At 36.9% G+C, this 23,150-nt stretch overlaps 1 protein-coding gene across 1 annotated transcript in view; it reads right to left on the bottom strand.

The window, feature by feature from the left end:
- The window catches only part of pik3r3b (phosphoinositide-3-kinase, regulatory subunit 3b (gamma)), a 177,732-nt gene that overhangs the window by 57,425 nt on the left and 97,157 nt on the right, over window positions 1–23,150 (bottom strand). The window contains exon 7 of the mRNA XM_059570962.1: window positions 21,741–21,826. Within this exon, the coding sequence (XP_059426945.1) occupies window positions 21,741–21,826 (86 nt within the window). The remainder of the gene's footprint in view (window positions 1–21,740; window positions 21,827–23,150) is intronic.

The raw sequence follows: 23,150 nt of genomic DNA on the forward strand, positions 1-23,150 counted from the left end.
GTAAAGTATTAAAGAGGCCTCAAACTGAGCCTCTTATTGTCTTTGCAAAGTTGCACCAAGTAGACAGAGGTAGAAGTAAAGATCATTAGAGTAGTTAAGTTGGCTTCCAATCATTAACAGTTGGATCTTGATGGATTAACATTATTGTTCATTGTGATTGAATGGAATTAAGTAATTTGCCATTTTAGCAATCTTCTGTAATAGAACCTGTCAGCTGGCTTTGGTATGGTAAACCCATTTGATTTAAGATTGTCTATGGATTGGGTACTAAGAAGGGACATTGTTAATTGTATAAGGAGGCCATCTTCATCCCCTTTGTTGCTAAGAAGAAAATCAAATAATTATCCTCAACACTGCTTTCTAAAGTGACTTAAAGAAATTCGGCTATCAGATGGTAATTGCAGGTAGCTGAGAGTTGCATTTTAAGTTAGATTTCAAAAGAGTCAAGCTGAACACTGAAAAACAAGATACAAGAATCTACTGGGAAAGAACAACATATTTTGAGAATTGACAAAAAAAGTGCTTCTAGCTCAGGGGTGTCCAAACCCGTTCCTGGAGTATCAGAGTTTAGCTCCAACCTGAATTAAACACACTTGAATGAGCTATCAAGGTCTTCAGACTCTTTCAAAACTTCTAGACAAGTGTGTTGGACCTGGTTGGCAGTAAACTTTGCAGTATGTTGGCAACCTAGAAGTAGGATTGGACACCCCTGATCTAGCTTGGGTAGAAGGTGGACCACCTTGGATTTGCAACAAACCAGCAATCAGCAGGTTGTACTTCCTTAAAATGTCCATGCTGACATTTTAAACATGGTAGCTGGTCAGATGGTTCATAACCAGCTTAAAGCAGATAGAAACCATCTACAAACTTGATGTTCCCTAAAGGGGAAGCCAAAAAAAACAGCTAAAAAACAATGTTGATATTTCTCTTCCTTTAGTACACCAATGCAATATAAACCTAGGTGACCTCAGCAATGTAATCCAGAAGTAAATAAACAAGGCATATATATGTGTAAAGATACATTGAAAGAAGCTTGGAACACCACTGGCCACGCACTGGAGCTGCATGTTTCTGTAAGTATACAGTACAAACAGCACCACATTCTATTCCTGTAGCACTTGCTGTGAATGCTGCAATACGTCATTGAGGGTGCAGCCTGGGAAAGAGCTGGTGGAACAGTGGCCCCAGGACTGAATAGTCTGAGGTTGAGGGGATTTTTTAAAAATGTCTAACTCCCGACCAGGCCTCACTCTGACGAGACATCGCAAGTACTAACAATGTGGTGAAAGGACGGCTAAAACTTGTTATAGGACATTTTGGGTTTGGGTGCAGAGCATTGGATTTATTGTTTCCAGTTATTCACATACATAGCTGAACTTTTGCTTTGCTAAACTCGACTTGTTTAAAACCTTCATTAAAACTCATTTTGATCATTTTAGAGTAGAACCATTACAAATAGCAATGCTAGTAGTTAAACTATATTTTTTCATCAGTATTTTTTTTGTCTCGTTTTTAAGTATAAAAGCCTAAATATTCTTAAATCTAGATACATGTGTTTGGGAAACAATTTACTTAGTATTAGATATTACGTCTTGTTTCTGAAAAAAATTATGAAAATTAAGGGATGTCATGCTTAAAATAAGAAATGCCAATGGGGTAAAAAAAAATTTTTTCTTTTAGATACATACTAGAATTCAAGACAATGCTAAGCAAGACTTTTTTTTTTTTTTTTTTTTACAGTGTCTGTACTATATATACAGTACAGACCAAAAGTTTCTTCATATTCTAGGTTCTTCAAAGTAGCCACCTTTTGCTTTGATTACTGCTTTGCACACTCTTGGCATTCTCTTGATGAGCTTCAAGAGGTAGTCACCTGAAATGGTCTTCCAACAGTCTTGAAGGAGTTCCCCGAGAGATGCTTAGCACTTTTTGGCCCTTTTGCCTTCGGTCTGCGGTCCAGCTCACCCCAAACCATCTCGATTGGGTTCAGGTCCGGTGACTGTGGAGGCCAGGTCATCTGGCGCAGCACCCCATCACTCTCCTTCTTGGTCAAATAGCCCTTGATGCCTTCAGTGTGACTCTACAATTTTCATAGTCATGAAAATAAAGAAAACTATTTGAATGAGAAGGTGTGTCCAAACTTTTGGTCTGTACTGTATATATATATATATACAGTTTTACATTACATTACATTATCTATATTTTATAGCATTTGAATAGCAAGCTTACATGTAATAAACTACTATCTCCATGTAGTATGTAGCGTAACTATCTACTTATCTCTAATTAGTATCTTACCCACATTGCTCAGCTAAAAAGTTTTTTACTTAAGAATTTAGTTAATCATCACTTTGTTAATGTTCATATGTACTACATATGCTAAAAGGTTTGAGAAAGTGAACGAGTAAATAAAGACGTTTTTGGTTAGCTTGCGTGCGACGTTGAGAACTGGTGGCTTCTTGGGAGTGCATTCTTCTCTGACAGCATCATTAGGCCAAACGAGTGAGGCCTGGGAGACGCGTTCTATCAATAAAGTACCAGAGACTAGAGGCAGACTGCCAAAGCTTGCCCAAAGAGAGTGGCTGAGCTGTGGGTGCAAGCAGTGGCTGGAGGCTGGCCGAGAGCTGCGTCCCAGGGGGCTTTGCTTGGAAACACACCCAGCTCTTGCTGCCTCACATTTCCTTGCTCCTTCCTCTCTTTATGACTCAAACTGTCGATGTACGAGCAGAATCCTCCAAGATCTATGTTTATACTACCCCTCTGCAAACCACAGTTTGGTTTTTACCACTGTACATGTGCTGAAAAAACACATAAAACAGCATAGTGAGTGGATAGCATGACAACAAAACAACATAGCAATAACAGCAAGTAGGGCAGAGTGAAGGTCTGATGAGGCCTTAGTGAAAGATGTTCTCCTGGCTTTGAGAAGCTGCTGGCAGCCTGTTCACTGCTGCTCAAGCAGCGTGAGAGAGCAGCTTTGATGACAGACCACAGAGTAAATTTCCATTAATCTAAAAGCAAACTCAGCTACAGCCACTGCAAAGCCAACCACAGAAGTCCCTCAAAGTTCCAAAAAGTGTCTAAAATATCAAAGCGCAAATGGTACATGCTAAAATGATACAGCTGTAGTTGATAATTTTTTTTCTGGACCCCCCCCCCCCACAAAATTGAACTACATTTGCTACATGTACAAAAAATCATCATGTCTCCCTTTTTTGACACACATAAAGGGGTTAGACAAATTAATGTGAACTCCCATTTTAAAAGAGGTTAATATAATTTGTGCATGCTACAGCTGAAAAAAAAAAGAGTTGTGATTATCTTTTTGAATTTTCTTCATTGTCTATATTCTCTAGACTGTTTTTCAGTGTAGTATAAGTTGTATTCAGTTGGATGAAATAGGATTGCTAACTTGTCAGACTTCCAAAAAGGGCAAATCAAGGAAACCTGTTTAACATTAACAGTCTGATTTTTTGGAGTTTTAAGAACAGCAGTCTTCATGATTATGACTGCATAAACAAAGCAAAGCACGACATCTTCAGCAAAAAACAATAGTGGGCAAAATATTCAAGTGAATGACAGGGACCATCAATCACTAAGAAGGATTGTGTCTAAATAATACAGAACTATCGCAGCAAAACAGTATTCAACATTCAACATTCAACTGGCTATTCAAAGTCATGGGATCAATTGTCAAAAAACACATTCTGGCAAAATGTACATATGGATAGTTCAATTAACAATGAAAATGATGGCATCATTTACTCACCTCCATGTTTGTTTCAAACTTATATGATTTTCTTTCTTCTGTGGAACACCATGAAAGAACTGTGTTGTTGTTTTTTTTCATACAAGTCGATGGGGTCCAAAACAACATTGACAATTTCAAAATATGTTATTTTGTGTTCCACAGAAGATAGAAAGTAAAACAACATAAGGCTGAAAAAACCCATCAAGGCTTCCTTCATAGTTCTCACCAATGTTTCAGTTTTTTTGTCTGAAATGTTGCATCTCAGTGCACTATTCTTTATAAAAATGTTCAAAGGAGACCTTTTAAAAGTAACAAAACTATCCTAAGCACTTTTTTATTGATTGTCAGTGTTTGTTGAACTCATCTCTATTCAGCAAATAAATACACACACACACATACACACTCGCCTAAAGGCAGACATTTCGACACACAGCCAGACATTACACACTCTAGTCTGAAAACTGTGCACAAAACTACAAAAAAAAAGTTTATAATCAGTTATATACAGCTACTTGGCAGCACAGTAGAAGGAGAAGAGAGATCATATTTTTCCATGCTTATATAACTCTGCTGGAGAATGGAGGAGGGGTAAATGAGACTTTGCTGAAAGTTAGCTCTGACTCTGAAACTGAGAAAAAGTGGAGCAAAAAGATGGCGTGAGAATCTGCTGAGGAAGGCAGCTTCAGTCTGAGATCTGCCTGGGGGCCATCTCATGCGGTCTTTTCCTCTTCTCTTCCTCTATCCCTCTACCGTTCTCGTCTGCTCCTGAGGGTCAGGACCATCACAATCCCCTTGACTGTTTCAAGGAAGAGGCACTACTCTCATTATTAAGTCTGGGACTGTCATTTTCAGAATCAGAAGAGCTTTATAATCAAGTATGTTTACACACACAAGGAATTTGACTTGACTTTTTCATGTGTTTTTACCACACTGACAAAGCCCTAGGCATAGTGCTATCCTTTTCGTTCACTTTAACTGCATTACAGTCTTCAGCTCAATAGCTTCGGCTTTCAGACAGCCAACTACTTAAAATCATCTACTAGCTGATAACGAAGAAGCCATTGAAATGTGCTGTTTCTGTTGCTTTAACAGCCCTGCATCTCTGACAAATTTGAATATTACTAGGCCTACCAATCTGGGACATTCTTTTAGTTCAATTACTAATGTATTATAATGATTAATAAAACAATTAACAATGCCAGAATGCCATCTGACCCATACATGTATGTAGATACAGTGAAAAAGGAATCAGATATACGCAGGCTCGAAGAACCATCTTGAATCTCATCTTGAATCACACACACACACACACACACACACACACACACACACACACACACACACACACGCACACACGCACACACGCACACACACGCACACACACACACACACACACACACACACACACACACACACACACACACACACACACACACTCAGCTTAAATTGCAAAGTTATTTCAATTATACCCATTTTTACTGATCTTTTGATAAAATAAATGCACCCTTGAGAATAAAAGACTTCTTTCAAAAAAATTAAATAAAACAATGTACCAACCCTAAACTTTTGAACAAAAGTGTATATCATATACATGTAATTAGCATAATTAATTAGCATATAAAGCAGTTTTATTAGACGTTTAATCAAATCATCACTCTTCGTTACAAATGACCTAGTTGTATGGCAAACGTGCATATGGTTAAGATCCTCTTTGGGAACATCATAATTTAAATATGCAACAAAATTCTATAAAACTTTCAAGAAACTTGACTGCAGATGCTCCCAAAATGCCAACACTCAAATATCAATTGCCACCATAAAAAGCTACATCCCAAAGCTTGCAAATAAATTATTTCTGCTTCCCAGAAAAGACACGATCTTTGTCGCTGTCTTGACTCCTGTGGGTTTCTAAAAGGGCACATCTTTGATAACACTCAGCAAATCGGCCCTGGGGTTCTTCATTTGATAATTATCAGGTAATGTCATTGATGTAATTGGCACTCATTAGAGTACAGTAACTCTTTAACTCTCAGCCCTTCTGAACTTTCATTTTAATAACACACACACACACACACACACATTCATACATTTGTGGCTGGGAGGACTGGGACCTCTGCGGTGAGGGGGTTATCATAATTACCACCGTAATCAGTTTCTCCTCCACCATGTTATCGTCTCAGTAATTATTCAGGTGCTAATCAGGATTTATAGTAATTAATCATATATCAACACGCGTCTATCCATCAATTAATGTAAATAAGCAGCCGTGTGATGAGAGCCCAGTTTCATCTGCTGCTTTTTTAATCTTTTTTAGGGGTTAGTAAAGAGGCCTAAGGGTATGTAACCCTAAAGATATAGCAAAAGACTGGATTAGTTCTCAAAGGCTAATAATTAGTTAGCCAAACCCATAACTCATGAAGTACATTTAATTTCAGTTTAGAATAAAATGGGTGTAGCACTTTATTAAATGTAATTTACGGATTTATTAAAATTAGTCCACCCAAAATTAAAATATTTGTTAGATTTTATTTTAATATGTTTGTCACACAAAGCTATAATACAGCTACAGAAGTCTTGGAAAACAGCATTTTTAGATCACTTTTACAATGCTTCTATTTTTCTTCATTTTAGAGCTTGGCCTCACCAATCTTATTTTAAATCCATTATACTGAAAGTGTTGCCAGAATATTCAAATATTAAACTTTTGGATCTTATGGAAGAAAGAAAATGCATAGTGATTTGGAATGATTTGAGGGCGAATGGCAATTTTTATTTTCATGTGAACTACCGTATACCTTTTACATGGATGATTTAAAGAGATGGAGACGGAAACAAGTATGGAGATTAATTAAAAAAAGGAAAATGAGGGAGAGAAAAAGAGACAGTCTATGGTGTGATATCTTCTCTCTGCATGACACTCACATGATCTCTCTGTATACTTTAGATCATTTTGCACAACAGCACTAGTTATAAAAGTCCAAGCTCATAAATTTCACCAGTGGAAAATATTGACAAATTTTTATTGATGTTTGATCACCAGGTGGCTTACATTAGCCTTGATAGCAACAGGAGTCAGATTATGTCTAACTCTATCCATTACTTTTATAGGTTTTTGGGTGGGACACGGAAAAATCAGCATAATAAAATGTTAACAAAACTGCAATCAACCGAGCAAAGCCGCTCCAAATATTCCTTTACTGCATTGTTTTATTTGTGTTTGGTGTTGAAATGTGAAATGAGCTTATAAAATCTTATTTTCCAAAATGTAGAAAAGAAACGGACACCAAAAGATTCACATTATTTACTGTCAGAGTTAAGAAGCCAGCAACAGTGCAAATGTGACGCAAGGTCACCTTTTAATCTAAACATCTGTAGTCAACTAAATGCAGCTGGTACCTTTTGCAGCAACAGAGTCATTTGCTCACCTAAATGCCTTCAATCAAAACGATTATGTATCTTCATCTTCAATGGATCTCGGGACATTTAAGGTTGTGCTGCCATCTCAGCATGACATCTGGTCTTGGTCTGTCAGCTTTGGATCAGAGGCTAAAGACAGGGGCATCTTTAATTGTACTGAGAAACTGTCTTCAGCCAGCAGGGCTCTGAAGCAAAGCAGTTTATGCTATCACTTCAAGTTATGCCAGAGCCAATCGAAGACTTGAGCAGCTGTTTTCTGACATACTGAGCAATGCATAAAAAATATAAGTATTTGCATATACAATTTTCATCCATTTGGATTACACAGGTATAACAATAATACACATACATAATGAAGCAGGTAAGAATTAGGTACAGTAAGATTTCTCTAATTAACTGAATCAGTTATAAATACAAAATTACCAGGTGAATATATTTATCATCAGTAAAAATTTTTCAAATCATACACATTAACTAATTGAATATTATTTGTTTCTTAGCTAGTCATATTTGAACTAAGTTCATACATTTGGACGATCACATTCTAAGCTGTTTTAATAAATGCATTTTGATATAGATATACAGCTAGATTTATTGTGAAATATTTGAAATACGATTATATAAATAAAATCAAGTTGATGCCAATGGATAGTAATCTACGAGCGCAGTAATCTAATAATTTAAGTATGACTGACAAATATGCAACATATTAAATTTATTTATTAGTTTATGTTAAACCTGTATAATCCAAATAAATGGATGTTTTATATGCAATTCAATACATAAATCTTAATTTTAGGCTTAAATATTTTGATCCTGAGTGTTAAGAACAATTAAATGTTTTATGATTTAAAGGGATTGACAACTAGATCTCCATGAATTTTGATTCAAGTTATTCTGTGTAAAATCTGTTCTAATGCAATTTTATAGAAATCAGTGCTTTATTGTAAAATGTGCTTTTATATGGTACAAAATATGTTACATTATTGGTAATTTTCATATACAGTATTTGTGCAGTACAACATTAATATCAATATTATTATTGGTTTTGATCCTAATTTGTCATTTTAAAAGCACCCCCCCCCCCCCCACACACACATACTGTATATACCAACTGGTGCTAATCTACCAATCACGTGCTGTTGCCACCATCTGTACAACTTTGTGGAAACAGTACAGCCTCATATCTCATATTTTAGTCTGGAATCCTGCCTAAAGAGATAATAATCATTAGACTATGTCCCGACATTCTAATTATGAACCCATAATTCATCATGACATGAGTTTCTGGAGCTTCTTCTATTCACTATTAACATCAATCAACCCGTCTCCAACTCCAAGGATTCATGACATTTACAGAAAAGCCGCTGACTGGCCTACAAGACCAAAACTGCCATTCAAAGAAGTAAACACTATTTCAACATGTCACTCACCTTCAGAAACCTGATTCAACCCCATGCCCAGAACAAACCAACTGCTTTGAAAGCCAGACGGCAGCCCTGATTGGATTCAGAAGGAGCCTCTTTCAATTTCTAAGTAATGAAATCCAAACTCATTAGCACAGGGAGAATCCCTTTAGCCAACCATGCAGAATGCCCCTATAACAGCCAGTCAGATTAATACCCTAGAGCAGGCCTAAGACCATGCACCATGGAGCTCCAGTGCTGCCTAGCTAATTCAATAAGAGAGTCTTGAGCTCCTGGCTCTGTAGCAGGGTTGGCCTTTTCCAACACTAACTGCATTTGGATTTGCATTACAATGTTGCAACCAAAGAACTACTCATTTCATGCAAACTCCAAATCCAAATGGCATATTGGTGTGGAAATATTCATGAGCATTTTGATTTGGTGCAGCAGCACATGTGGGCACTTTGCATCACAGTGGATGTTGAGATACTGCTGATGATAGATGCAAGTTGCTTTTAATTGTTAGAATAAGTTTTATGTCATAAAAAGATTCAAAAATATGTATATACAGTACACAGCCTCTTCAGGGTGCAAGCCTGAAAAATCAAATGCACTTCTTGGTCAAATTGTTTTAATGTAAACACTGTCCATTTGCCTTCAGTGATTGTAAACGTGTAAAACAAAAAGCCAAATGTGCCAAAATATTGGATCTGTGCATTGAGCCTTGCAGTGTAAATTCAGCCTAATAGACTTGCTTTTGTCTATTATGTTGTTAATATTAATTAAACACAAATATTGACCAGAAAAAGAGAAACCATTAACTATTTCTTTGTTCTTTGTTACAGTTTATTGGAGGAATTATTTGGATTTTTAAATATGTATTTAAAGAATACATTCCGTTGTCTAAATATAATTTATTTAAATGTTAATTTCATTTATATTAAGATTTAACTTTATATTACTTTCTGTTTACTTTTAAACAGAGAAGTTTATTCAGTGGCACATTAGTTTTTGCTGTATTACTGGTGTTGAAAAGTGTGAATTTCACCCCTAATGAAAGTTTAATATTGTGATACCTCAAGAACAAAAAAAACCAAACAAACAAAAAAAAAAATTCAGTCCATGTAATGCCAGTCAAACCACACCAGTATAAACCTTTTTTTTTTTTTTTTTGCAAACGTATCAACGTACTCTCCACTCTGTCCTCAACAGGCTTACACAATAACCAGAGAAGGACATTCTGAACTCCAGGACTAATTGATACATGGCAGGGTGTGCTATGTACTGTACAAAGGAATAATGGACAGGATATTCTTCTAGGCTCCTCATGAAGTGAAGCTCACTAGGGATAAAGTGACTCAGTTCCATCAGCAATAAGCCATTCAATAAAGAGTATCATGTTGCACATTCATGGCAGGAGCTGTTGGAGATATCAGACCCCACAGGGAGAGGCTTTTATTGTGAGCTCAAGCGCTTCTGTGATGCTAAATCGGCATGCTGCCTCCCAGGCCATTTAACTTTGCCCACATCAGATGAGAAGAGGCCCTGTCAAGAGTTATCTTACAGTACTTACATAATCACATCGCAGAACGGATGTCTTACTTTCAATACCTTCACAGGTGAGGCAGCTGGGAAACACAACTACTGTGTGAAATATGTTGGAATATAAAAACACTGCTTTGTTGAACATTAAGTTTAAATAATGCATGTATTTGCATTATAAATAAAAAAAAGGAAGGTTGTTATATTAAAGAAATACAGCTCAAACACTTTTAGCAAAGTTGGTTAGGTTTAAAATTCTAAAACAGATATACTGCTCATATTGAAAACAAAATTAGCATCTAAAGCAATGATATTCAGGAATTTTAAGTGTGATTTCAGTTGTCATCGTGAGTAGAAACAAGAGTGGGTATGCACTAGAAAGAAAGAGAGAGACAAAACCCTGGAGGAAGAAAATGTAGGGGGATCAGAAATAGATACTGAGTGGTTGTGCATGAAACTCACGGGTCAAATTTGCTGGACCTTTGGCACTGAGGTAAGAACCTCAGTTCAGAAGAGCCATGGTCATATGGTCATAGCCATGTTATGGTGTGTGTGTGTGTGACTGAGGACAGCAGGGATGATCGAGACAGCTGGTCTAAGCTAAAGGCTATATGCAAGGCTGCCAGATATGACCTAATGGCCTCGCTCAGTACCAAGGATGAGATATGCATTACAAATTTACATGAACATATACTAGACTAGTTTTACTACTTACCAGGTTTGATTTATGACCTGCCAGTATGCACGTTTTTTTCTTTTTTTAACTTCTCATCTTACCATACTTAGTATGTAGACCATAGACCAAAAAAGGGGTGGTTGACTGGGTTATTTCTAGGCTTGATTGTGTTTATAGGGTGCAGTCTAACATGTGTTCATGCTTCGTTTCTTTAAAAAACGCATTATTTTTCAAATAATTTACCTTTTATTCCACACTGACCTGTCCCTTCTCTCACAGGTGCCTCAATTATTTCCTGTTATTATGAAGCCCCTCCCTCAGAAATACGCGATGGGCTGAGATTGGTCAGCTGGCTCAGTGTGTTGTGATTTGCTAAACTGCCTCGAGCTGAACATCCCGTCCCTCAAGCTCAGAATGTGCAGAGAATATTAATGAAGAGGATCGTGCAGAACCTGTGCAAGCACGGCTCTTAATGGCATGCTTGTTTGTTGTTGTCTCATACTTTTAGATACACTGTTGTTTGTAAATGCTACTGCTTCTGTTAGCTTTTAATATATGGTTTTATTCTAATTAAAGCTTTAATACAGCACATCAACCGTGTGCGTGTCCATGTATAATGCTTCTCATTGCTTTGTGAAAATAAGTGTATGTTTGTTGGAGCTGATCTGACGATCTGAATGAGAAAGAGAGAGAGAGATGCAGAGCAGGGCAACGCGAGGAACAGGATTGAAAACCGATACTTTAGAACATTGGTTTTGAAACTTGTGAATCCATTAGAATCGTTAGAAGACAGAATCTCATTTCATTGCACAGATTTTTATGTGCACCCTTAGTGGCCCATTTTTTTGCGTGTTCCCGAGGGCGGGGTTTATCTGGGTTCATGACGTAACAGACCTGGGAAGAAGCTCATTGTAGTCCCTTACCAGCCGTTTTTGTAGGCATTAAACTGAAAGAATTTTAAAAGATGATATCTCCTTTTGCATTGAAATTTCAGAGCTGAAACTTTATAAATAAATAAATAAATAATATAAAAATAATTAAATTAAATTAAATTAAATTAAATTAAATTAAATTAAATTAAATTAAATTAAATTAAATTAAATTAAATTAAATTAAATTATTGAATATGGTTAACATTTGGGCATAAGAAGAGTTATTTAACCTCATTTACATTGTTTAAGATATAATTTTTTTTTTTTCACTTTGTACCATGACAACAATGATACTTGGACTACATACTCTTCGCATTGTAAATATCCACAAAATATTTTTTAAATCATGATTCCCATGGCATTATGCCCAAAGACCTACGGAAGTACAAATGGTTCTTTCTGATGGTTGTTTGCACCAAAAAACAGAATGGTCAACATGCAATATTCCAGGCTTACAACAACTTTTTGCCCTGAGGTAAAACTAAAATATGATATAAACAATTTAAAAAAGAAAAAAAGTCATCGATATCAAATACACAAAAAGCATATAGCCAGTATTACTACTCCTTTGAGAGCAAATTTCATTATCCATGTTTCTTCCCTAGGGGACAGGGCAATATATACAGACCACACTTGTGGGTGTCTGCATGTGTGTCTATGTGTGTGTTTGAGTGTTTATGAGCCACAAATGCATGTTGACAGGGGCAAACAGTGTGAATGTGTGTGGGCAGGGCTGTATTAAGGCTGTGTGTGTGAGGTCTCAGGGGCTATGTTTGTGAATGCGTGTGTGAGGCAGAAATGTCATTGTGTGCCTGCTTCCATCTTGCCACCCTGACCATTACGATCCCCGGCTGCCTATAAACCTTTCCGCCCATGAGAGAAAAGGTGAGGCAGCTGCTTTATTGAAATGTGAACAGAAATTAGAGCTGTTTCTACACATCTCAGCTCAGGACAATATCAGGGCCCATTTCACATCTTCATACAGGCTAACCTTGACCCCCTGTTCTAAGGGCTTGCTAAAGGCCCATAATGTCACACCATTATTCTCTGCGGGCTAGAATGAGATGGTATCGGCGACAGTGCAGATGACCTGATAAACTGCACTCTACACACTGCTTGGCCACATAAAAGCCATAAAACCCAGCCCGGGGCTGAGCCTCATAAATCACACCGCATTAGGGCCTCAGTCGCAGCAGACAAAGCCTTCGCTGCTCATTTATGCAACATTCAGCCTAAGTTCTCAGTGTTACTGCTAGTTTGACTTTTATCCCTTCACTCTATTGCCTCTCAGGTAACACACAAATGTCACTGCAAACATCTTTTGACAGCTTGTCCCTGTCTCACCCTTCATCCCTTCACATGCCAGTTTCTGACACGCTAACGTGAAGATGTCAAACCTAAGGCTCATGTAATATATTTCAGGCTTTAGTGCCATACTACGTACTGTACTATAGGCCAGGGTTATTTTCATAAACAAACTAAAAGCATAATAATAATCATAATACAACCGAAATAAAATTAATCATATCTAATTTCATCTAGCAGACAAGTCAGCATTTCTCATGACAAAAACATGTAAAAAAAACTAAACTAAAACAACTGAAAATCTAAACGAAAAATAGTATAATCAACTGCTTCTGAATATTTTGCATAAACATTATAACAATATATATATATATATATATATATATATATATATATATATATATATATATATATATATATATATATATATATGTATATATATATGTGTGTATGTATATATATATATATATATATATATATATATATGTATATATATATCAATCATAAGTTTTTACGTACTCAAGCTGTACTTAAAATTGAGTTTGAGAACCTTGTACTTGCCTTAGTTTCTCTCTATCCCTCCCTCTTTCTTTCTCCTATTTGCTCGAGCATCCACACGTTCCCCACAGAAAAGAGTTATACAAGGCCTTGCACTTCAAAAGGCAGTGCTAAAACTGGAAGTGAGGCAAAACAAACAAATGCAACAGATATATGCATTAGAGCTGACACATGCTGATGAAACTGACTGGAAACACTTTCTAAGCCACAGATGGTTTGTAGCACACGCCCTCATTTATGACTGACCAAAAGGTTGTTGTTTTTTTGTAATAAATCTATTAAGCACATGCGTGGACACACTTACAATAAAGTAGTCATGGTATTACACTGTATTCTGTACATCTATGTAAAGGCAACTGTATATATTATATTACTTTCTTTTTATTTCAAAAAAGAAATTTTAATTGAATTTACAGAAAACTCCAAGAACGGCGTAATAATAGAACATTATGGAATATAATGGCAAAACTTTACTGATTGGTTCATAATTATCAACCTATTCTTACTTATGCCACCAGGATCTTTACACAAAACATCATGTATTTTAGCCAGATATATACATTGACTGAGCTGACAGGTTTAAAATGTTACCAAAGTAATTTCACAACAAAATGTCATAGAAAATTAAGTGCTTATGTTTTTAAGGCATGAAACTTTATGTAAATTATAAAAGAATTTATGATATAGCATTATCAGATATAGTGACTATCTCAGATATTGGCATAAAAAGTGTGCATAAAAATTATCTAGAAAATCAAGAAATCTCAACATAAAAGACATCAGACTGAGGACAGCAATCTTTTAGTGCTTTGCATCCCAAGATCACATTCATTGATACTCTGTTCTTTCTTGTTACATTATTATAAAAAAAATCTCAGCCACAGGGATTTTTCTTTGCAAAGTTGAAAACCGGCTGTTTTTTCTTTTATTTTCAGCCAATTTCCTTTGTTGGCAAAGTGCCAGTGTATCTGCATATGACATTTCTGCATGCGTGCGAGTAATTTGTTATATTAATTGGTCCGGATTGTCTCTCCAACTCTGCCCCTGAAGAGACAGAGCAAGACACAGAGGAACTAAAACAGAGGAGGGGGAAAGAAAGAGGAAAAGAGTCAAGGTCGAATAGCTGTGTGTTAGGATTTATTTGCTTTTTATGGAGGTGTAAATTCTTTTGTGACACACACTTACTCACGTTCACAAACGCACAAACCCACACTTACTCTTTTCATGCACTACTGTCCACTGGGTCTTTTCTGAGTCTGTATGCGTGGTTTGCTTGCAACCATCTTTTGTCTATATGTAAATCTGATCAAATAAATCCACATGCGTACGGCATATGATGTCATGGCTGAGCAAACACGTAATTGGATGAGAGGGCAATGAAGTAAGCATTAAGCTGACAGAAGCAGAAGCAATGTAAATTCTTAGTTCATTAAGTGCGCACACATAATTTCTGCGTAAACATACACAAATAAAGAATGTACATGCGTACTTGTCTCCATGATAATGAGCTTTGCATGTCTAAAAAGCACAGGCCCTAAGCTTTCCCAACTCATAAACTGACCTGGGGTCAGCCACCATGTACACAATCAGACTAAAGCTTTTAGAAACAGTAAAATCCTAATAACTGCCGACAGGGTATCATAGTGCCAAATGCATTCTCATTGAAATAATTAATGTGAAAGTAACATTTTGGTTGTTTTGAACTTGCATTATTATGCCGTCTTAAAGGAAGCATTGAACACTCAGTAAAAATATCACACTATACTCAACATGCAGACATACTAGATACTAATTCTTTTTTTATAGTATATAACTATAAAAGATCCACAAATCAGACTCTTTCTGTGCTGGATAGTTAACTAACACATGTGTAGTGGTTGTTCCGTCATTTTTAATGGCCATACAGTAATGAGTGTCTTGGCTTCATGGCTGTACTTTCCCCACTGGCCATTTCATATCAAATATTTGAGTAAGATTAGGTGGCAAATTGCCAGAGGGAATCATTCTCAATGTGTGTGTGTCTGTGGGGGTTTATTTTGCTAAACTTTAAGGACCACTTTGTCCAGAGACATTAGCTAAATCTGACACAAGCTCCCTATGGGCACATTCAGGGACATGCTCATTTGGAAAAACAATTAATAAAGCTACTTTTTATTTTTAATGCTAAAAAGCCAAAGTTTATTTTGGGTTTATATGTAGGTTAGATTATAATAGTTAGGATTGGCTATATAAAAACAACTGTGTGCAGTAATAAATAGCTAACAAGTGGTATTTTATATTAAAAAGCCCTATAAGAAATATTTGACCATGACATTTTTATCCAGTTCAAGTTCAGAGAGACCCTTGATGTGAAAAAAATGATTATAAGGCGCATTTGGTCCATGTTCACGATTTATATTAAAGGGTCATTCCACCCGTGGAGACATGAATGTGTATTGAAAGTGGGTCATATATGTAGTAGAATAGTATCATTTTTTTTTATTTTGGTCCTTCTGGGCCTATAAAAGGCAGAAAATAACTTTTTAGAGCTTGTGGACTGTAGACAACAATCCCCATAGTGCATTGCAATGCTCAGCTCCGCAGGCCACTCCCACTACTCCGCCCATCAATGTGGATTATAGTTGAGCTCTCCTCTACGCTACCGATTGTAAATTATTTGGCACAATTTGTTGTGAAGAGTTATTTTGCGACCCAATTAATGTTTTTGTGACAAAAAGGTGTGCACTTGCATAGTACCGGGATGTTGTTCAAGAACAAGGAAAATACCCGGAGTAAGTATTCACAGATTCCCGAAAGATACGGACTTGTGCAAAAAGTGGCTATGGGCTAACGTTATCAATAACCCTAAGTTCGGTGAGGACACAACACTTGAAGCACTAAAAAATCAGACGGTGTGCAGTTTACATTTCAAGCTCGAAAATTATGCGCCTAACCCCTTAGGATTGAAGAGACCCGCGCTTTTGAAAAACGCAATTCCTTCAGTATTTTCCTTGCCAGACGATGACGACGAAAAGCCAGGAACGTCGGGAACCACCAGCACTAGCAGCACTAAACGCATTTGCCTGGAGGTAATGTTATTTCTGACTAGACTCTATTAGCATCTAGTGGCTACTGAGAACACACACTGACATAGTCGTCTGCTGTAAAGAAACACATCTCCTATGATTTTTCTGTTTACGAACTAAATATCTTGTATGTTTTGCTCGCTTGTTGTTTTAATGTGTCTGCCTCAGTAACTAACGTTACAGAGTTGATGAGTAAGTAAAGTTAGTATGTAACGTAATAATGTAACGTTAGACACTTAGCTAAAAGTTATATATAAGTTTGCTATTATCGATGTAAATCAACCATGTTTTACTGTGTTAGTTTGACGCTTTTCATGTTTTTTTTAGCTGCTCGTCGATGTACTGTGGCTCATAAAGGTAGCCACGAACATCCGTTTCTAACATAACTTCGTCTAAATCAAAATCCTCCCCAATGCATCCGTCTGAAAAATCAGTATTTTCCTCCATATTTTCGAAAAGTTTCTCCCGGTGAAATCAAACGCACGGGCACTGATCTGTGATAGGTCTGTTAGCGCATTAGGTACAACCCCCTATGGGCAGACTACTTGTGCTTGTAGTCTTTACAGAAATCCACCCTTTTTTCCTCCTACAATGACGTCAAATGACGATTTTTGCATCATTGTAGGAGGAAGTGAAAAAGGTAAATAGTGCATTTCTCTCGTTTCAGGGGAAAATGAGAGAATGTTGCACAACCATTCAATAGTATGACTGGTTTTCTAACAATGGACCTCTTAATGCAAATGGGTGGAGTGACCCTTTAACCCTCCCTGTTTTACAATGCAAACGTGCATGCAATCTAGAACAACGTCAACGGTGTCTAATTCTACTCCGGATCACCTTATCAACAATGGTAAAACTAGCTAAACAGCTTAAGATTGTCCACGTCATATTAATCAGAGCTTGATTAGCCCTTTGCTAAGAAAAGGCAGGGGAATCTTTAAGGAAGATTAATGTGTTTTAGAGTGCAACTGAGGCAACCTTAATGCGATTGCTATCTCTTTAATGAAGAAATGGTGTAATCAGAGGGAGAAAGCCAGGGAACTAGAGAGAGAAAGGGGGAAAGAGAGAGCATCTGCTGTTCTTTGGCATTAAAGCTCAGATGAATTAGTCCATGGCGCGTGAGGACAGCTTGGCGCTAATATCACGTAAAATATACAGTCAGAAAATAATCCTAAGCATTCTAAGTATAGAATGTGATGAATAGTTCCGCCATTCATTATGTCTGACCTCATCTGCTCTCATGTTAACTGTTCACTCTCAAGACTTCAGTGCTGCAGCTACCCATAATGACCAGGCTTGAGGCCTGTATGACCAAGCAGAATGCCAAATTTGAGCTTGTGTTGCAAATGACCTTAGATGGATGGAGATAGAGGAAGGGAAAAAAGGTTGTGGAACAAAGACCATAGAGTGAGCAGCTTAAAGATTATTACATGGTACACTGAAGCATGTGATTGTGTGCAGCTGAGAGGCTGCGGAAGAAAGCACTGGTCATTTTCACTGGGTCATCTGGGACACCAGGTCAGCCAGTGGGGAATTCCATGAGGCTGCAACATGACCTCAGGAGAGAACGTGTGCATGTGTGCTTGTGTATATATGGAGGTTAAAGTCAGTGCTTGGGGGCATGACTGAGAACCGCTGTGTGTGATGGGAAACAAAGGCTAGGAGCGACAGAGAAATATACATAAAGAGAGAGAAAGAAAGAGTGACAGATATAGATCTGACTTTTCAACACAACAAAAATAAGCACTCCTTCAGCCAAAGCGAAGAAATGTTAAATTATTATTATTTTTTTTTAAATGTGACGGCTCAGCACATTGCTAAAAGAGAAAGAGAGAAAGAAGAACTGGAATGAGAATAGTTGAGTAAAACCACAAGAGAAAAATAGCATGCCGAGGCCTTGAGATTATCTAGAGTTTGGACAGCTTGGTCACTCTGTTTCCAAAACCTGGTAAGCTGCCTCTCACCCAACTGCCTACGCAGGCATCTGTTTTTTAAAGCAACTTAGAAACATACTAATGCGAAGCACTTTTAAAATTATTACACTATAATATTATAATAGTTCACCCAAAAATGAAAATTCTGTCATTGATAACTCACCCTCATGTCGTTCCAAACCTGTAAGACATTTGTTCATCTTTGAAACACAAATTAAGATATTTTTGAAAAATTGGATGAAATCCAAGAGCTTTCTGACCCTCCATACATGGCAACGGAACTACCACATTCAAGCTATGAGAAAACATATCGTGTGCAAAGAAAACAAAATTTACTCAACAATTTATTATTTTCCTTGTCAGAATTTGATGCACGTTCATGAAGTCCCTGACAGTGACAGAAATAACATAAGAGTGGCTGTGACCTTTCCTAAACTGTATTCGTCATACCCTTCTCCTTGCTTACTTGTATTTGCCCACTTTCCTTTTTGTTTCCTGTCTCACTTTCTCTCTAGAGCCCATGCTAACAGCCACAGTGAATCCATCAGCATTTGACAAGTGCAGTCAGCCAAGATAGATTGAGCCCGACGTGGCCCCCAAAAGATTGCTCTTTAAACGCAATGTTTTGCCAACAAACTTTACCAAGCTGGAACATATTAGGACCAAACTAGAGCTGGAGGCACAGGAGGGGTCAGTTGTTTGCTAAAGCACTCTAGGTACATTACTGGCTGCCTCCAAAAAGGAAGTCATACATAAGCTGATGGGTTATCGTCCGAATGGATGCATTCTAACCTATTTTTTGCTCTAGTTGTTCTTTTGTGTTTTGTATAAATCCAATTTTTGGCTGTGAAGAGGTTCACTCTGCTCATAAGGCCACCCATCCAGGCTCCTTTGCCCTCTGGCCCCAGTTAATGTAGCCTTTAGTGAAAGAGATGGTGAAACCATTAGAAAATAGAGCCTGTGCTCACAGTCTCTGCAGATTCTAAGATAATTTATCCACACAAATTCACGAGGATGCTCGAGGGCTAGTAGTACTATGCATGAAAAATATGCAAGTGGAATAAAAATGTTTCTATTGTTCAAAATGATTATATTTTTTAAACTGAAAGTTAATACACTACTGTTCAAAAGTTTTGTGTTTTGTTTGTTTTGAAAGAAATTCATCATTTTATTTATCAAGAAAACATTAAACTGATCATAGGTGACAGTAAAGAGATTTTTAATGTTACAAAAGTTTTCAATTAAAGAAAATGCTTTTCTTTTGAACTTTCTATTCACCAGAGAACCCTGAAAAGAATACTTCACTGTGTCCACAAAATACTAAGCAGCAAAAGTGTTATCAACAATGATAAATAATAAACAAAGCTTTTAGGCACCAAATTAGCATATCAGAATGGAGTAATGGCTGCTCAAAATTCAGATTTGCCAACACATGAATGAATTACATTTGAAAATATAATATGATAACATAAATAGTTTGTTAAATTGTAAGATTTTAAAGAATTACTTGCTTTATTTTTATATTTTAAATAAACAATTATGTTAATAAATACAGCCTTGTTGATTATAAGACATTTCTTTCAAAAACATAAAAAAATAACAGTAACAGTAATGTATATGACAGCCAATCGTATTAAATCACTGAATATAGTTTAGGGGTAAATGTTTCTGACCATGACTGTTAGTTCTAAGTAAGGCTCAAGCTTGCCACTGGAATCATTACCCTTAGTCTTGCTTTGGGGCTAAGGTTATGACCCCAGAGCAGCAAGAGAAGGTCACACCAGACTCCATAAATCTATGCATGTGTCCATGGGTGGTGCATTTATTAGCTCTAAGTTCTAGTCTGTTACTTCACCCCAAACTGAGCCTCTGTATCAGAGACTGTGTTGACCAAACCCTGTTGAAAAAAACAGCATATGCTGTTAAGGTATGTTTTGAAGCATGGCTGCTGGTTTGAGCTGGTTTAAACTGGTCCTTAGCTAGTCATGTGCAGGTCCTAAGCAACTAGCTCCTGCTCAGGACCAGTTTAGGACCTGTACAAGGACCGTCTTAAACCAGCTCATGACCAGCTTAGGACCATTTTATACCAGCTCAAGCCAGCAGCCTCGCTACAAAACATACCTTACAAGCATATGCTGGATTTTTCAACAGGGAAGTTTCCAGTTACGTTTTAAATTTAATTATGATCAACTTCAATGCTGAGCTTGGGTACAAATAAATTTATGTTACACTGTGAATTAAAGTATTGTCAGCTTTGTTGTGAACCAATATGTTTATCCATGCTTGCTGATTTACAAACCCAAAAATGCTGTGCTGCAAATTCCGAAATTAATTTACATAATTCATAATTGCTCAAGTTTGCCCAAAGTAAGTTGCTAAAGTGCATCAAAATGGAAAACATAAATCCTCCACAGTATTGTGCTGAACCGATAATTCACATTTAATGCACTCCGTTATTATAAAAAGCTGAGGCTACTGTAATGTTAACCTCCATGGACTACCTGTGACTCCAGACATCTAATAGACCAATATTCATTTCTATTATATTGCAGAAGTTTAATGACTGAAACTCAATGTTTGGATTCTAAATAATGGAAGTAAAGAGAGTATCGAGTCAGAAGATCCATAACAACCAAGTTACATCAAGCCTGGCAAAAAGCTATAGTACCTATAGATGCACGTATCATGAAGTATTATGCATTATTCTATCCCTCACAAGCTTACCATGAAAATGTATTAATTCCTCCTCAACCAATCACTTTTATCAACCTCTCTTCCTTACACACACACACATTTAGGCCTATACCCACAGAAGACACTACTTTCACATCTACTTCCAGAAATGTCCATCCTCAAAGACATCGAAGCATAACTTGTTTGGACAAAATCAAAAATCTATAAATAATTTTGATAATTCTTTATAATTAACCACCCAAGCTAACAAGTTAGCTCTCAGTGCAAATAAAGCCAAAATGAATGCAATATAAAAACCCACTGGATTCTCAAAAGAAAGCTTTGGGTGACGCAGTAAGCTTACAATTAAAGTCCCAAAAGCGAGTTATTAAAAATACAAAGTACACAAATAAAAAAAATCATCCAAGAAAGATAAACCTATAGAAGATTAATAAAATGATGAGAACCTCTGATATCCTACCTGGAGCAGCTTGTATCTCCACTAGGCCTCCAACCATGATAATGGCCTCAAGAATCTTTACATGATGTTCTGGGTTTACATTTGCACTGGAGTGAGAAAAAGACATATTAAGAGTGAGTACTGTATATTTATCCATGCCATGTTTAGAAGTGAAGCTGGACCTAAACAAATGCTCTAATAACTGTTACTCATGAAACATGGAAAGTTCAGACAAAAAAAGTCAAACTTACTCTCACACACAACACACATCAAGAATCAAGTCAGTCATAATACACACAGGTCACGTCATGAGTTGCAGCGGTTGATCTACTTCGTGAACTGTTGACTGCTTGTTTACGGTCAAAACTCAATAGGATTTTTAGAAGCGAATGTTCAGTTGCTTATGTATTCAGCTGTAATTCAGGTCCTGTGATGCCTCAATGACCTCAGGTAGTGTGTGAAACTGATGACTAACCAGAAATGACTGCTTCTGGCATAATGCACTCCCTCTCCCTCCTTAACCTCTCTCTCTTTGTTTCTCTGCCTGAACTGCCCCAGAGCCATAAGACAATTGACAGGCCCCTAAGAGCAGGGAAAGTCCCACTGGAGACTCTTGGCAGAGGGACCGAAAAGCAGCTCACAATCAAATAAGAGCAAGGCGACTTAATGGACTACAATGTGCTGACTGAGTTAGCAAGTGACTCACATGCACACTACTCTTTATTGTGTGCACTAAAGTCCTTCATTCAGGAGGGTGCTTTATAGAACATGGGATGTCACCAACTATTTAACTGTAATGAGATATAAATCTCAAAAATGCTAAACTAGCCAAAAAGAACTATGGTATATATTATTTGAATATTATTTTTTGTTTTAAAATGTAATTTATTCCTGTAATGGCAAAGCTGAATTTTCAGAAGCCATTACTTCATTCATCAGCATCGTACAATGCTTCAGAAATCATTCTGATATGCTGATTTCATGCTCAAAAAATATTTCTGATTATTATTCATTTGTGAGTAACTGTGAGGTGCCTCTACAATCTCTTTTCCACAGTCAAGAACCACAGGGATCACAATGATCCCTTTAACCAGTGGCATAAGGAAAATTTGTAAATAAATAAAATAATAATTCCATAGTTAATAAATGTGCTACAATAATATGATCATGTACTATAGTCTGATATACTAGAGGTCTGGTACATACTAACAGTCAGGGTACATAAATAGTGAGTTATCAACATTCACCCCTGGTACTCTTTAAATGGCAAGTACAAGGAATTGTAACAGTGCAACACATTTTAATAACCATTCCCATCTGTTGTATGTTATGTGCTGTTCCTCTCAGGAGATTGTACTGGAGCTGCAGCCATTAAGGGCTGTCTTACAGTGGGCTGAGGGACAGATCAGGAATAACAGCTCCCTCATCTCT

This window comes from Carassius carassius, chromosome 17, assembly GCF_963082965.1.
Source record: "Carassius carassius chromosome 17, fCarCar2.1, whole genome shotgun sequence".
NCBI classification, from domain to species: domain Eukaryota; kingdom Metazoa; phylum Chordata; class Actinopteri; order Cypriniformes; family Cyprinidae; genus Carassius; species Carassius carassius.